This window comes from Nerophis ophidion, linkage group LG01 (genome assembly GCF_033978795.1).
Source record: "Nerophis ophidion isolate RoL-2023_Sa linkage group LG01, RoL_Noph_v1.0, whole genome shotgun sequence".
Lineage (NCBI taxonomy): Eukaryota > Metazoa > Chordata > Actinopteri > Syngnathiformes > Syngnathidae > Nerophis > Nerophis ophidion.
Window position 1 is genome coordinate 4,809,014 of NC_084611.1, and position 18,121 is coordinate 4,827,134.

The following is an 18,121-nucleotide window of genomic DNA, read 5'->3' on the forward strand; positions in this document are numbered from 1 at the left end:
ACGCTATTCATAGCCTTAGCATGGCAGAATAGCTGCGTTAGCATCGCCGGTAAAATGTGCGGACCAAACGATCAGGACTTTCGCATCTTTTGACAATGGAGCAACTTAAATCTGTCGATTGGTAAGTGTTTGTTTCGCATTAAATGTGGGTGGAAGGAAACGTAATATAGTTGCAAATGCATCTACAGGTTATCCATACATCTCTGTGCCATGTCTGCTTTAGAACCGCCGGTAAATAGCATGTTAGCCTCGATTAGCGTAGCATGTTAGCATCGATTAGCTGGCAGTCAACATCAACAAAACTCACCTTTGTGATTTTGTTGACTATCGTTGCAAATGCATCTACAGGTTATCCATACATCTCTGTGCCATGTCTGTCTTAGCATCGCCGGTCAAATGTGGAGACACTCTGGCACATTCAATGGGGGTCTGGCGGCAGACACTTTGGCATCTTGGGGCCAGTGGTGCAACTTGAATCCCTCCCTGTTAGTGTTGTTACACCCTCCGACAACACACCGACGAGGCATGATGTCTCCAAGGTTCCAAAAAATAGTCAAAAAAACGGAAAATAACAGAGCTGAGACCCGGTGTTTGTAATGTGTTGAAAATGAAAATGGTGGGTGTGTTACCTCGGCGACGTCACATTCTGACATCATCGCCTCCAGAGCGATAAACAGAAAGGCGTTTAATTTGCCAAAATTCACCCATTTAGAGTTCGGAAATCGGTTAAAAAAATAGATGGTCTTTTTTCTGCACCATCAAGGTATATATTGACACTTACATAGGTCTGCTGATAATGTTCCCCTTTAAGGCAATAAACGGACAGAAATATCTCAGGTTGGTTTCATAATGGATCAATGTAGCCAGACCAGATAAAGCTGTATAATATTTGAGTGACGCTTTAGTAAAATAAACGTTATGAAGGTGCTGGAATATTTCATGCTATTATTCACAGGCAGCCTAAATGAATCCTTTATTATTCACAACAGAAACGTGTACAATATCTGATTCAGTTTTAATCTGATGAGTTACATTTCTGTTATTATTGTTGTATGTTGCAACTCCAATGTCTATTTATTTCATTTAGTTTTTTTTAATGTGGTGGTGTGATTGGATGGATGGATGGATGGATGGATGGATGGATGGATGGATAGTACTTTTTTTGATTCCCTCAGGGAGTTTCCTCAGGAACATTTAAATTCCGGCAGCAGTGTACAGAATTGACATTCAATTTAAAAAGTAAATAACGGGGGTTTAAATGGAAAAAAATAAAATAAAATATTACAATAAGAATAAAAAATAAAAAAGTAAAAATAACAATATAACAAAAAAACTAGGCAGCAGTGAGCATGATATGAAAAAATGTGCCTTTTTCATCGGAAATTATTAAATAAATCAACTAAGTATGTATTGAGTTACATATAAATGTTGCTACTATGTATGTTCATGATATGGTTTCTCTCATTTCAGAAAGAAACAAGCCAGCATTAGCGACTTCGAACAAAGGAAGGTGTGCACACCGAAGCAAGCGGCTGCATTGACTGATGCTCTCCTGAATATGTTGCTAACTGACATGAGGCGACTATCAATGGTGGAGGATGACGGTTTCAGAAAAATGATTTACGTCCTCAACCCTGGTTACACTCTTCCCCTCGAGGCCCAATTTTACCAAACTGATGGAGAGGAAGTACGAGCAGACATTTCAAGCTGTGTAAACTGACATTAAAGCCACCCAGAGCAAAATTGTTCTGACTACTGATGTGTGGACAAGTGTAACCACGGAAGCCTACCTCGGCAATACATGCCACTACATTGGAGACGAATGGAACATGAAGTCAATCTGCCTTACGACCATGCTACTAGAGGAAAGACATTCAGCATCCAACATTGCAGAATGGTTGGAATAGGCAGTAGGCAGGTTTGAAAGTCCCCTAAGCAAAATTATTGCTACTGTGCATGACAATTGTGCACTTTATCAAAAAACAAAAACATTTTTCTAACACTTGCCTTGTTATTGTTATGTTTGGCAAGTCGAAAGGACATGGTGCCAGTACGCGTTTTTTTTAAATAAAGTATTGGAAAGGATAGAAATATAATTTGTCTTTTTTATCCGATTAGTAATCGAAGTAATAATCCACAGATTAATCGATTATCAGATTAATCGTTAGTTGCAGCCCTAATATATATATATATATATATATATATATATATACATATATATATTAGGGGTGGGCAAATTAATGCGTTAATTACACGTTAACTCATCAATCTATTAACGCCGACAATTATTTTATCGCACATTTGCATATGTTGTTTACATGCTTTTATTTTGTTAACGCCTTTTCTTAACAAGATGGCGTCGCCCGGAAAAGCTTCGGCGTCGAGGGGCTCTTGGTAAAGATGGAACATTTGGCAAAAATACCGGACAATTCTGCAAATTTCATGGCTGGCTTACAGCGTGGTCACTCCGGGATCACTTACGACCGCCAGACAATTCTGAATGTGGATAGATCGGGCCGTTTTGGACTGAATGAGGCGTGCTTGCTAGACCGGCTAGCTAGCATGGGAATACTTTGCCGGCTACATCCAGCGGCCTGTGAAGCAGCGGAGTATATGTGTTGTCTGTCTATTTATCAATAATGCAGACCAGGAGTGTTGGCTGAGTTTTTAACGTTTGCTTTCAGAGCGTGCATATCACAACATACAAGATGCCGTCATGGCGACACAACCTATACCGGGCAACCGCGCATGCTCGTCACTTCTGTTGCATGCTGGGTAGGGTAGTTCTTTTTTTTCCCTGGCTCATAACATCACAATATAGTACCATGTATATGCGTTCAGTTTATCAAAGCACCAAGCAAACACTCGGAAAATTCCCATCATATCAATTCCTAGATATGGTCATAATTATTTTAAGTGCACTACCCAGAATAAACACAACATTAGTAATATTGCTACTACGGATAATTTGATCAAAAATTCCCTAAAACAGCCCACTACCTATAATATAGGTTTTTTAAACATAAGATCCCTGATAAAAAAAAATGTTTCTGCTGTTACCTCAGAAATTGCCTGTTTGGACGTTATGATTGTGGCTCAGATATTTGTATGTAGATTATATTTATTTTCCATAACAAACAGGATAACTTAAATACCCTGGCAGTGGCAATAAGCTTAAATGTTTGTATTTACATTTTTGGAGTTGATTTTCATCAAATATGCTATTTAACTGCTACTGTTTAACAAGGACTGATTTAAATTGTGTTTGCACAACAAATGTTTTGGCGCTTTTGTTCATGTGGAAGAATATTCCAATAAAGGTGCACTACACACTACTTTTGAATTCACTATTGGGCTTTGCGTATACAATGCAGTTAATCGCGATTAATCGGAGAAAAAGTGCGATTAACTTCGATTAAAATGTTTAATCGTTGCCCAGCCCTAATATATATATATATATATATATATATATATATATATATATATATATATATATATATGTATATATACTTACATGGACGGTGTGGCGCAGTGGGGAGAGTGGCCGTGCGCAACCCAAGCGTCCCTGGTTCAATCCCCACCTAGTACGAACCTCGTCACGTCCGTTGTGTCCTGAGCAAGACACTTCACCCTTGCTCCTGATGGGTGCTGGTCGGCGCCTTGCATGGCAGCTCCCTCCATCAGTGTGTGAATGTGTGTGTGAATGTGGAAGTAGTGTCAAAGCGCTTTGAGTACCTTGAAGGTAGAAAAGCGCTAAACAAGTACGACCCATTTATCATTTATTTATGTATATATGAATATGTGTGTGTGTGTATTAGGATTGTCCCGATACCCATAATTTGGTACCGGTACCAAAATGTATCTCGATACTTTTCCAAATGAAGCGCTAGGGTGAACAATGACCCTCGACCTTCAAAATGTCTGCTGTGATGTACTTTTGAGAACCATCAAAATCTCTCTATTAAGAAAACTACAATTCTAATTCAATTACATTTGCTTTAGTAACTTTCTTTGACTTTATGGCACTTGTGGAGAACTTGCCAATGAAAAGTTGCCAGTATTGATATTATTCTTATTGATATTACCTCCAGTCCTCTGCAGGTTGATGTAGACATGTGGTCCAGTCTCCTCTTCACACACTGCACATCTCTTACTCTTCCCCAACATCTCTTCCTTCAAAACCATATTTTCTTCCACTTTCTTCGTTTGACTTTTGCATTCTTTCATCTCCTTTGATGTGAACTCCACGGCCTTCTTCAAGCTAACAATCATGGCGGTCCTTTGTTTACATTCTTCCACATAGTCGGCTAATTTCTGGTCGACGCTCTTTCCAGTCTCCAAAATCAGGTTGTTGGAAATTTCCATTCGCTCGTCTTCGGTTTTGATCTTTATCTCCGTTGGTGATTTTCTGGAATGTTCTCTTTGACATGACGTCGCCATCTTAGCATAGCAGTAGTCGTCCATGTGCTCCCAAAAAGCCTTCAATCTTCACTTCAGCTAACACGTCGTCGCTCTAAATTCAACTGTTGTTTCATTGGGATGTAGAAACGACGAGTTTTTGTCAGTGAATAACAATATTAGATCGTAAATTTGAAACGTGGTCGGGAAGCCACAGCCGTTCAGTCCGCCATCTTGGACGCCTGCAAAGAAATGCCGCAGCGCCCGATCTGTTTGCGCATGCGCCAAAAGTCGCGTCTGGTTTTTTTTTGTTTTTTTTAACTACATTTACTCTTACTTTGTTAAATGACCATTCCGCAAAAGTTTCTACTGACAATATCAAATAGTCGGAAAACAACAACATTAGAAAAAAACTTTTATCCACCAACATCGTTGAAACTAGCTCTTATTTTGAAGGCGATAAGAGCGGAAAGGGTGACACGTTGTAGTAGAGTGGAGGTTTTGTAGTTTTATATATGTCGCCTATACTGTATCAAACTACAAAATAACAAACACGGAGGCTCCGGTTTTACACGAAGACCACTTTATTTCCAATCTTTCAAAACGATCCCCTACTGCGTGTCACCACTTCCGCTCTTGGCGCCTTCAAAATAAGAGCTCAAGGCATTCTGTGTTGGCCCTGCGATGAGCCTATCTCAGCTGCATTCAGCTGAGATAGGCTCCAGCGACCCCGAACGGGACAAGCGGTAGAAAATGGATGGATGGATGGGCACATACTGTATAACAGCTTATAACAGGAACTTAACATCACAAAGAGGCAAGCCCATTAAAATAGGTTACATAGCATTTATGTTGGAATCCATCCATCCATCCATTTCCTACCGCTCATTCCCTTAGTGGTTGCAGGGAGTGCTGGTGCCTATCTCAGCTACAATCGGGCGGAAGGCGGGGTACACCCTGGACAAGTAGCTACCTCATCGCAGGGCCAACACAGATAGACAGACAACATTCACACTCACATTCACACACTAGGGACCATTTAGTGTTGCCAATCAACCTATCCCCAGGTGCATGTCTTTGGAGGTGGGAGGGGCCTATCCCAGGTGCATGTCTATGGAGGTGGGAGGGGCCTATCCCAGGTGCATGTCTTTGGTGTCTTTGGAAGTGGGAGGAAGCCGGAGTACCTGGAGGGAACCGACGCAGTCACGGGGAGAACATGCAAACTCCACACAGAAAGAGCCCGAGCCCGGGATTGAACCCAGAACTACTCAGTGCTGCCCTATGTTGGAATCATTATATATATATATATATATATATATATATATATATATATATATATATATATATATATATATATATATATATATATATATATATATATATATAATATGTTATTTTTAGTTAACTGAACTTTTGTGGTGGTTTTCTTTCAAGAGTTTAAAAAAAAAAAAAAGTCCCATATTTTTCTATTTTCTTTCTTGCTTAATTAACACACATCCATTTTAAATATTTTTATCATATTTACAATCCCTCAATTGCATCAATATCAAGTGACATCTAATCTTCAATCCAATCCACTTTATTTATGTAGAACATTTAAACAACAAAATGTTTCCAAAGTGCTGCACAACAACATTAAAAACAACATTCAAATACTATCCTGAGCTCCACCAATGACTGAATAAAAACAAAAAACAAAAATAAATACACATAAAACCAATACAAACATAATGTAAAGTAAATAGGATTAAAAACAGTTTTAAGGGTGAAACCAATTAAAACAGTAAATAGAAATCAAAATTTTAAAACACAGAGGGCGACAGAGGACCACACAACTCACGTAGTGTTAAAAGCCGGTGAATAAAAATGGGTCTTAAGACAAGACTTAAAACACTGTACTGTGGGAGCAGTTTGAATATGGAGGGGCAGAGTGTTCCAGAGTTTAGGGCCGACCACCGACCACATTTTCAGCTTTAAGCTTGGATTAATGCTGAAAATCTTTTCTGCAAATGTGGAGGAAATCATCAAGATTCTCGGTCTTACCTTAAAGGGGAACATTATCAGCAGACCTATGTAAGCGTCAATATATACCTTGATGGTGAAGAAAAAAGACCATCTATTTTTTTAACCAATTTCCGAACTCTAAATGGGTGAATTTTGGCGAATTAAACGCCTTTCTGTTAATCGCGCTGGAGGCGATGACGTCAGAATGTGACGTCGCCGAGGTAACACACCCACCATTTTCATTTTCAACACATTACAAACACCGGGTCTCAGCTCTGTTATTTTCCGTTTTTTTGACTATTTTTTGGAACCTTGGAGACATCATGCCTCGTCGGTGTGTTGTCGGAGGGTGTAACAACACTAACAGGGAGGGATTCAAGTTGCACCACTGGCCCCAAGATGCCAAAGTGTCTGCCGCCAGACCCCCATTGAATGTGCCAGAGTGTCTCCACATTTGACCGGCGATGCTAAGACAGACATGGCACAGAGATGTATGGATAACCTGCAGATGCATTTGCAACGATAGTCAACGACATCACAAAGGTGAGTTTTGTTGATGTTGACTGCCAGCTAATCGATGCTAACATGCTACGCTAATCGATGCTAACATGCTACGCTAATCGATGCTAACATGCTATTTACCGGCGGTGCTAAAGCAGACATGGCACAGAGATGTATGGATAACCTGCAGATGCATTTGCAACTATATTACGTTTCCTTCCACCCACATTTAATGCGAAACAAACACTTACCAATCGACGGATTTAAGTTGCTCCGGTGTCAAAAAATGCGAAAGTCCTGATCGTTTGGTCCGCACATTTTACCGGCGAAGCTAACGCAGCTATTCGGCCATGCTATGGCTATGAATAGCGTCAATAGCTATTCGCTCAATAGCTTCAGTTTCTTCTTCAATATTTTCATACTCCAACCATCTGTTTCAATACATGCGTAATCTGTTGAATCGCTTAAGTCGCTGAAATCCGAGTTTGAATCCGAGCTAATGTCGCTATATCTTGCTGTGGTATTCCCATTGTTTGTTTACATTGGCAGCACTGTGTGACGTCACAGGGAAATGGCCAGTGTCTTCGCAGAGAGCCGAAAATAAGGCACTTTAAAGCTTTATTTAGGGATATTCCGAGACCAGTAAAAATTTGAAAAAACACTTCAAAAAATACAACAAGCCACTCGGAACTGATTTTTATTGTTTTTAACCCTTTTGAAATTGTGATAACGTTCCCCTTTAAAGCAAATTGCCAGAAATGCAATCAGACCCACCTTGAAATGTTACAGATCCCAGCAACTACCTCGAGAAACTGTAGAACCAGTTACTTATCTCGATCCTGCATTGAGAAGAAGCTGTGTTTTGCTAAAAATGGTCAAAGTCTTCATCTACAAGCGCATGCCAAGACTCAAGACATATGCCATTCTTGATGATGGCTCTGAGCGCACAATCATTCTCTCCACTGCTGTTCAAGAGCTCCAACTCACTGGACAAAACGAGTACCTGGTACTCTGAACTATTTATCACAATGTGAAGATATTGTCAGGAAATGATGTGTCATTCAGTGAATCCTCCACAATTCATTCTCGGAAAAGGTTTCATAGTCACTGCAGCAGAGCTTGGTCTCTCCAAGCATTCACATCCAGTTGACTTTATCGTTACCTCAGGGGTCTCCCACTTCACTCCTTCAGCCAAGCCCAGCCTCTGCTCTTCATTGGTTCAGACGATCCTCACCTGGTCAGTCCTGTCGAGCCTGTGCATTTAGGGCTGCCAGGAGGCCCAGCAGAGATGGATGGATGGGATGTTCCTTCATCTTTCAAGGTGCCGGTCTGAATCCACCTTGGGAGCCACAGTTCTTGGTTCCTGCTTCGCTTCCGGTAATACTCAATCGCGGTGAGCAGCAACATAAAAGGTATGTTCCATCAAGTTCGTCTTCTGCCTCAAGACCAGCCTTTTCTTCGTTTCTTCTGCAGGTACATGAACCGAGTAGACCCCCTGATATCTACCGGTGGAAGGTGCTCCCCTTTGGCACCACCTGCAGTACCAGCTGTGCAACCTTTGCCCTTCAGAAACATATCATTGACCACAGTAGCCCTAAGGAGGCCTTCGGGCACTCAATAGAGAACGGTTTCTATGTAGAGAACCTTCTCCAAAGCTTCTTCTCCATGTTTGAAGCTACAAGACCTACTCCAGTCTGGTGTTTTCTAATTACGTCAGAGGGCTACCTCTATCCCGGACATTATCAGTCATATGTTTCCTGAAGTGACATCCGATTCCAGAGATTTATGGCTGTCAATTGATGGATGGACCCACCAGAATGAACTCTGGGACTACACTGGCACTGCAAGTCTGATACCATCACATACTGTAATCACTCCACCAAAATGCCTCAGCCCACAATGCGCAAAAACTACAGGGTTTTAACCAGACCCTATGACCCAATAGGGCTGCTCATTCCCTATACTATACCAGAGCCAAAATCCTGGTGCATCGCCTGTGACTGGGATGACCCTCATCTTCCGGAGGACCTCCTTCAACTGTGGCAAGCCAGGGAAAGTGAACTCCATATTCTCCCTAAACTCTCAATCCCCCGTTGTAAAGTCCATCCAGACACAGATGTCTGATTGGCAACTCAAAGCATCCACATCTTTTCGGATGTTTCTTAAAGGGCACACAGTTCTAGAGCATACCTCCGGACTATCACAAAAAGGGGTGAGATCCAAATATCAATCAATCAATCAATGTTTACTTATATAGCCCTAAATCACTAGTGTCTCAAAGGGCTGCACAAACCACTACGACATCCTCGCTAGGCCCACATAGGGGCAAGGAAAACCTCACACCCAGTGGGACGTCGGTGACAATGATGACTATGAGAACCTTGGAGAGGACCACATATGTGGGCAACCCCCCCCTTTAGGGGACCAAAAGCAATGGATGTCGAGCGGGTCTAACATGATACTGTGAAAGTTCAATCCATAGTGGATCCAACACAGTCGCGAGAGTCCAGTCCAAAGCAAATCCGACACAGCAGCGAGAGTCCCGTCCACAGCGGAGCCAGCAGGAAACCATCCCAAGCGGAGGCGGATCAGCAGCGCAGAGATGTCCCCAGCTGATACACAGGCGAGCGGTCCATCCTGGGTCCCGACTCTGAACAGCCAGTTCTTCATCCATGGCCATCGGACCAGACCCCTTCCACAATTAAGAGTGGGACATAGGAGAAAAAGAAAAGAAACGGCAGATCAACTGGTCTAAAAAGGGGATCTATTTAAATGCTAGAGTATACAGATGAGTTTTAAGGTGAGACTTAAATGCTTCTACTGAGGTGGCATCTCGAACTGTTACCGGGAGGGCATTCCAGAGTACTGGAGCCCAAATGGAAAACGTTCTATAGCCTGCAGACTTTTTTTGGGCTTTGGGAATCACTAATAAGCCGGAGTCCTTTCAACGCAGATTTCTTGCCAATGAAGATAAGACAACAGGCAGACAAAGCAGAGACAGGGCGAAATCTCGAGCTCAACACATTTTCATTCTGAATAATCACGTATTGTGTCTACTGGGGCTACTTGCGTAATATGTGTCCCTTTAGAAGCAGCCTCAGTGATTGTTAAAGGCCTACTGAAAGCCACTACTAGCGACCACGCAGTCTGATAGTTTATATATCAATGATAAAATATTAACTTTGCAACACATGCCAATACGGCCGCTTTAGTTTACTGAATTGCAATTTTAAATTTCGCGCCGAAGTATCCTGCTAAAACGTCGCGTGACGTCACACATTGAAGAGGACATTTTGCTCCAGCACCGTTCCCAGCTATAAGTCGTTTTTTTTTAAATCGCATAATTCCACAGTATTCTGGACTTCTGTGTTGCAGAATCTTTTGCAATTTGTTCAATGAATAATGGAGACATCAAAGAAGAAAGCTGTAGGTGGGGAGCGGTGTATTGCGGCCGCCTTTAGCAACACAAACACAGCCTGTGTTTCATTGTTTACATTCCCGAAAGATGACGGTGAAGCTTTACTATGGAACAGAGCGGTCAAGCGAACATGGTTGGATTGGACCACACACACAAAGTAGTGTATTATGCAGCGATCATTTTGAAAGATCGTGTTTCGAAGAGGGTCCCTTGGGAAGGGCAGAGATGGGCATCGCTACTACCGGTCGACTGGTGCCGAAGAAAGGTGCGGGGCCGACTTTCAGGTTGTACAGGTACGACCATATAATCTCACTAAAACACTAGTAACACAATAAGCACATAAGGGATTTTCCAGAATTATCCTAGTAAATTTGTCTAATAACATCTGAATCTCTCCCACTGTATTGTCTTTTTTTTTTTCTAGGATTGTTTTTGTTTTTGCTTCCTCGATGCAGAGATGATGTGGGACGAGTCAGGCATGGATGTGAGTACATATTTTTTATTACTACACTATAATACAACAAAAAGGCAAACCAAAGGACGCGCTCGTTTGCGGCTAATAATCTATACTAAAACTTCAACAAAAACAGCACAATGGCATGGCTATCTATAAATAAACAAAAGATGCTATCAACAAAAAACAAAAAAACTTGCACTGAGGCAAAAAATACAAAGATATTACGTGGTCCAAATGGTTAACAGCCTGGCAAGGTGTGGAGGTTTGTACGCAAAATGCAGGCATGAAGGCAAAAGGCAGAATGCAAAGTACCCAGAACGATGAACAGAAAGCAAGTGACATAAATAGTGGCCGTGGTAACTAGAAACAGGTGTGAGAGTCTGAGGATCGGGGCGTGACTAGGGGAACCAGGTGGAAACTAATGAGTAGCTATGGTGACCAAGAAAACAAGGAAGTGCAAACGCAAAAAGAGTCCAGAAAACAAAACAAAACATGATCAAACATAAAACCAGATTAACAGGCATAAGAACTCTCACTTTCCTCATCCACGAATCGTTCATCTTTGCTCAAATTAATGGGGAAATCGTTGCTTTCTCGGTCCGAATCACTCTCGCTGCTGGTGGCCATGATTGTAAACAATGTGAGGATGTGAGGAGCACCACAACCCGTGACATCACGCGCTTATCATCTGCTACTTCCGGTAAAGGCAAGGCTTTTTCATCAGCAATTTATCGTTGATGTTCTCTACTAAATCCTTTCAGCAAAAATATGGCAATATGGCGAAATGATCAAGTATGACACATAGAATGGACCTGCTATCCCCGTTTAAATAAGAACATCTCATTTCAGTAGGCCTTTAACTAGGAACTAATGAATAAATAGAGGAGCGAGGGGGCTGTACCTTAAAGGGGAACATTATCACCAGACCTATGTAAGCGTCAATATATACCTTGATGGTGCAGAAAAAAGACCATCTATTTTTTTTAACCAATTTCCGAACTCTAAATGGGTGAATTTTGGCAAATTAAACGCCTTTCTGTTTATCGGTCTTTTAGCGATGACGTCAGAATGTGACGTCACCGAGGTAACACACCCACCATTTTCATTTACACATTACAAACACCGGGTCTCAGCTCTGTTATTTTCCGTTTTTTCGACTATTTTTTGGAACCTTGGAGACATCATGCCTCGTGGGTGTGTTGTCGGAGGGTGTAACAACACTAACAGGGAGGGATTCAAGTTGCACCACTGGCAAGAAATCTTCCGCCAGACCCCCATTGAATGTACCAGAGTGTCTCCACATTTGAGCGGCGATGCTAAGACAGACATGGCACAGAGATGTATGGATAACCTGCAGATGCATTTGCAACGATTAAGTCAACAAAATCACAAAGGTGAGTTTTGTTGATGTTGTTGACTTATGTGCTAATCAGACATATTTGGTCGCAGCATGACTGCCAGCTAATCGATGCTAACATACTACGCTAATCGATGCTAACATGCTATTTACGCTGGCTGTATGTACATTTTTAAACTAGATTTCCACATTTAATGCGAAACAAACACTTACCAATCGACGGATTTAAGTTGGTCCAGTGTCACAAGATGCGAAAGTCCCGATTGTTTGGTCCGCACATTTTACCGGCGATGCTAATAAGGCAGCCATGCTATGGGCCACTTCATTAGGTACACCCATTTTATGGCCGAATAGTGTCAATAGCTATTCGCTCAATAGCTTCAATTTCTTCTTCAATTTAGTTTTTGCTATCTGCCTCCATACTCCGACCATCTGTTTCAATACATGCCTAATCTGTTGAATCGCTTAAGCCGCTGAAATCCGAGTCTGAATCCGAGCTAATGTCGCTATATCTTGCTGTGGTAACCGCCATGTTTTTTGTATTGGCAGCCCTGTATGACGTCACAGGGAAATGGATAGTCGCATCGCAAATAGGGAAAATCAAGAACTCTAAAGCTTCATTTAGGGATATTCCGGGAGGTGTAAAATTTTGAAAAAAACTTCGAAAAATAAAACAAGCCACTGGGAACTGATTTTTATTATTTTTAACCCTTTTGAAATTGTGATAATGTTCCCCTTTAAAGCGTGGGGTGAGACTCTAACTGAGAGTACAGCTCCATGCGTTCTCCTCGTGAGCAAAATTGAAATCTGTCTCTGCCTGATTCCTTGCTTTTTGTCTCGTTTAATAGATAGTTTGGTGTTTGAACCTGACAAACCTTTTGAAATTGGGCATTTAAGGTGGTTGCCTTTTGAGGTCACAAATTTGGAATATAGACCAACACCTGATTTACAGCCGGGATTGTCCCCCCAGACCGCTAGTGTGAATATAACCGGATCTTACAGATATTGTGCAATTATCTTGCCTCATTTATGCGCATGATGTCGGGCATTTTTTCCAAGATCTGAATATTAGTAAGCAGTTATGATATTTTGATAATCAGCTTGTGTTTGCTGCAACTGAAAAAGAGGCATTGGCTCTAATGTTGAAACTAAAACCCCAAAAGGCCACTGCGAAAGACTCTCGCTGTCTTGCGGGTTCCATTGACCACCAAGGAAGGACATTCTTAAGCAGGTTTGACTCTTGTTTATTTTTTCAAACAAACCTTAGTGTAGGTTGGGTCGCTTTTCAGCTCCTTCCTTCTCCACTGCTCGCTCTCCAGTCGGCCGCGTCTTCGTCTGCCTCTTGCTCTCCGCCTCTAGTGCCCCTGCATGTGCTGCGGGCTCTCCAACTCATTCTGCACCGTTCTCTCCTCCTTCTCCCCATTTATACCTGGAGAGGAGATATATTAATTGTGTCCAGGTGCGCGATCCACACACCTGCTCTCGCTTGTAGCGTCACTCCCGGCACGCCCCGCCTCTCTCGCATTTTCCGCCATCTTGGGCCGGGCTCCAGCGTGCCCTGTCGCTCTGTCGGGTCGTCTGAGATGATCAGTCAAGTGTTACCTGGACTTAGGCTGCCGTCTCTGCATCCAAGAGTCGTGGACAACACTACTGTGAAAGGAACAGTGACAGTGGAACTATAAAGAGTCTCTTGCATTGTGTCATCCTCTCACATTGATTTGTTGGGGTCCCACCTGGCCCCTTACACCTACCACATTAGGCACCAAGAACACAGTAGTGGATGTTCTCAGCAGAGATCCCTTTGTAAAAAAAAAGTGTCACTGTGACTTTGTTGCCGTTAAAACTCGATCTGGATGTCTACGACCAGTAGGAAACTGCTGGTGAGAGGAACTGTAGGCAGCTCAGGTAGAATCCAACAGTTTTTATTCCACACAAGAACTGATTTTCTCATGTTGAACATACATTTTTATATAATTCAAAGTGGAGAATTAGTGACCTTCTTATTTTACTTATTGTGATTAAACTAATTACACTGGTGTCACATTGTTACAAATCTGTTACAAAACGCTAGTACTGACTGAGTCATTATTATATCAGACATATTATATGGGGCCTTAAGGAGTATATAATTAAATCAGCAGAAAATTGTTATCCAATTGTTGTATCGGCTGGAGTCACAATTCTTTAAGTATATTTCATAAAAATGTTACAGTAAGAGTTGTATTGTAGCACTCATATTTACAAATAACAACACATAGTTTTGTGTGTCTGTTACAACGCTTCTATACAACATTGTCACAACACAAACACAATTTCATGATCACTGATGTACACTTCTGTAATCCGAAAGGAAGGTGAGGAAAACCCCATGCATGTTCTCAACCAATCAAAGTTGTGTAGCTGCTGTTCTTACAATCACTCAAACTCACCGGAGAAAAAAACATTCCATGCCGAGTTAACTAGAACGGGTTAACTCAGAATCCAACTATGATAAAAAATTAAATAAAATAAAACACTGAATAAAATACATTTTGGAAGTATTTCTGTCAGTTAAGAGATTTTAGCAAGAACAAAGTTTGACTTGACACCTGCTGAAACACAGAGAAAAAAAATGTCCGATTTGCACGACAAGGTTGTCAAACCAAAGAAGTGTCATCTCACATGTGAGGAGTCACCTAAAAAGTGATCGTCTTATGGTAGCAGATTTATTTTCTGTTCGACAGAAATATGCTTAAAATGCAATACAAGCTGATAATACTACTTACGTATAAAATACTACACGGTCTAGCTCCATCCTATCTTGCCGATTGTATTGTACCATATGTCCCGGCAAGAAATCTGCGTTCAAAGGACTCCGGCTTATTAGTGATCCCCAAAGCCCAAAAAAAGTCTGCGGGCTGTAGAGCTTTTTCATTTCGGGCTCCAGTACTCTGGAATGCCCTCCCGGTAACAGTTCGAGATGCTACCTCAGTAGAAGCATTTAAGTCTCACCTTAAAACTCATTTGTATACTCTAGCCTTTAAATAGACTCCCTTTTTAGACCAGTTGATCTGCCGTTTCTCTTCTTTTTCTTCTATGTCCCACTCTCCTTTGTGGAGGGAGTCCGGTCCGATCCGGTGGCCATGTACTGCTCGCCTGTGTATCGGCTGGGGACATCTCTGCGCTGCTGATCAGCCTCCGCTTGGGATGGTTTCCTACTGGCTCCGCTGTGAACGGGACTCTCGCTGCTGTGTTGGATCCGCTTTGGACTGGACTCTCGCGACTGTGTTGGATCCATTATGGATTGATCTTTCACAGTATCATGTTCTCATATGTTCTCATAGTCATCAGTATCATCAGTATCACAGTATCATGTTCTCATAGTCATCATTGTCACCGACGTCCCACTGGGTCATTATTGTCACCGATGTCCCACTGGGTGTGAGTTTTCCTTGCCCTTATGTGGGCCTACCGAGGATGTCGTAGTGGTTTGTGCAGCCCTTTGAGACACTAGTGATTTAGGGCTATATAAGTAAACATTGGTTGATTGATTGATAATAGGCAGATGACAATCGCACGCGTCGTCTGCAATGTTACGCTTGTGTGGCATTGTAATGCCGGATTCAGTCCTCCGTGGATGCGTCAGCAAGAACACAGCAAAAAGGTTAGAACTAAGGGATTTATTAAACAAAAGGAGCTATGAACAAAAACACTGATACAAATAGAAAAGGAAAATAAAAGCGCTAGCATGGAAAGCTAGGACAAACAAACCGAAGCACAAAGACACACAAAAGGAAACACAAAACAACCAGCGTGAAAGCTAGGAATAAAATAAAGCTTAGCGTGAGAGCTAGCGAAAAACGAGAGTGAGAGACAAGTCATAAACAGATGTACGTTAACCAACTAAGATCCGACAATCAGTGAACAGAAAACGCTGGCTTATAAACAGGTGGTGATTAGTAAAGACAGGTGTGCTGGAAAAGAGAGTAGCAGCTGAAACTAATGAGTGACCATGGAAACGAACAAAACAGGAACTAAGTATGTCAAACCGCAGAGTGATATAAAAATGGAACAAAAATAACCATATGGTGATGATCCGACCATCGGATCACAACATCGAAGCTGGAATGACCAGCAACAACGGGCGTGGTGCAAACAAATCCTTCTAATATGGCCAATGGCAATGCATTGTGGGAAATGTAGAAAAATCCCAACCCCTCGACAGTGAACAGCTGAATGTTTGTTCCCCTGTGCGTGGTCTAGGGTCTTGATGTAAGTGTAATTCCCCAGCATCTTGGACCACATTTTGAACAACTCGATGATTTATTTTCCAGAGTGTTTCATTATGTGTCGATTTAAAAGTCTCCTGTCAGAAAAGCTTAAACAACAAACTGAACAACTGAACGGTTTCTCTCTTCTGTGCACTCTCACGTGTTTTATCAAATTAGACTTGTGGGAAAATCTATTACCACAAACTGAACAAAGAAATGGTTTCTCTCCAGTGTGTGTTATCATATGCCCAGTCAGAGATGAGCTTTGAGAAAATCTTTTACCACAAACGGAACAACCAAATCTTTTCTCTCCGGTGTGTACACTCATGTGTTCCCGTAAATCCGATTTGCGGGAAAATCTTTTACAGCAAACTGAGCAATTAAATTTTTTCTCTCCAGTGTGTGTTATCATATGCCCAATCAGAGCTGACTTACGGGAAAAGGTTTTACCGCAAACTGAACAACAGAGTGGTTTTTCACCAGTATGTGATCGCATGTGTTCTTTTAGGTTGGTATTATCAAAAAATCTCCTACTACAAACTGAACATTCATAGGGCTTCTCTCCTGTGTGTGTTCTTGTATGTCGTGACAAATTTATCCGACAGGAAAATCTTTTGCCACACACCGAACAACTAAATGGTTTCTCTCCTGTGTGCGTTCTCATGTGTCTTGGCAGATCTGCCCGACGGTGAAATGCTTTACCGCAAACTGAACAGCTAAATTGTTTCTCTCCTGTATGTGTTCTCATGTGTTCTGACATATTGGTGTTCAAAGAAAATCTTTTACCGCACACTGGACAAATAACCGGGTTCTCTTCAGTGTGCGTTCTCATGTGTCCGTTCAAATAGTACTTACGAGTAAATTTTTTGTCACAAACCGCACAAATAAATGGTTTCTCTCCTGTGTGTGTTCTCATGTGTTCCGTCAATCTGGTCTTCAAAGAAAATCTTTTACCGCAAACTGAGCAATTAAAAGGTTTCTCTCCTGTGTGTGTTCTCATGTGTCTTGTTAAACTATTCTGACATGACAATCTTTTACCGCAAACTGAACAATTAGTTGATTTTTCCTCTGTGTGTGTTTTCATGTGTCTTGCCAAATTCTTACATGACAATATTTTGCCGCAAACTGAACAATGAGATGATTTCTCCTCTGTGTGTGATCTCATCTGTCCAGTCAAATTGCTCTCATGAGTGGAGCCACAAGCTGAGAAAATTAAACATGTTTTATCCCTGTTTTTCTTTTTTGAGCCTCCAGAGTGTTTGTTGTCAGTGTGAGTCCTCATATCACCTTCACAGTCTGTATCGCTGCTCAAAGGTTCTTCAACACCGTCTTCAGACTCACTATCTGATAGTGGAGCTAAGAGGTGGTCTGGTTGTGGTTTCTCTTCATCATCTTCAGCCTTCACAGAGACAACAGTCAGTGGCAACTGGTTGAGGTTAGGGTCTTGCGTTATTAAGAGTTCCTTTTCTTCCTCTTTAATGTTGGGGGACCATGGATGCTCTTGCCTCAAAGTGGAACCATCCCCCAGCAGCTGAGGTGGAACTTCTTCTGAACGACCAATTATCTGCTGGATGTCTGCAGGACACAAAAACAAAGACACACTTTAGTTCAGACATGATCCGTGAGATGTTTCTACTTGAACTTTGTCCACAATTTCTTCTAAGTACTGCATGTGTGTGTAGTGTTTCATGGACATTCTTTTAGTTCCTTGCCAGAATGATGGATCAGTGTTTACA

At 41.7% G+C, this 18,121-nt stretch overlaps 1 protein-coding gene across 3 annotated transcripts in view; it reads right to left on the bottom strand.

Moving 5' to 3' along the window:
* LOC133549300 (gastrula zinc finger protein XlCGF57.1-like) overlaps positions 1–18,121 on the bottom strand; it is a 37,702-nt gene that overhangs the window by 10,070 nt on the left and 9,511 nt on the right. The window contains exon 1 of one of the 3 annotated variants that reach the window (XM_061894575.1): positions 4,086–4,645. The exons of 1 other annotated variant lie outside the window; for it this stretch is intronic. In XM_061894575.1, the coding sequence (XP_061750559.1) occupies positions 4,086–4,464 (379 nt within the window). In that variant the 5' untranslated portion in view covers positions 4,465–4,645. Of the gene's footprint in view, positions 1–4,085; positions 4,646–15,781; positions 17,961–18,121 lie in introns of those variants that run through there. One more of the 3 variants, XM_061894561.1, reaches the window with a different exon arrangement.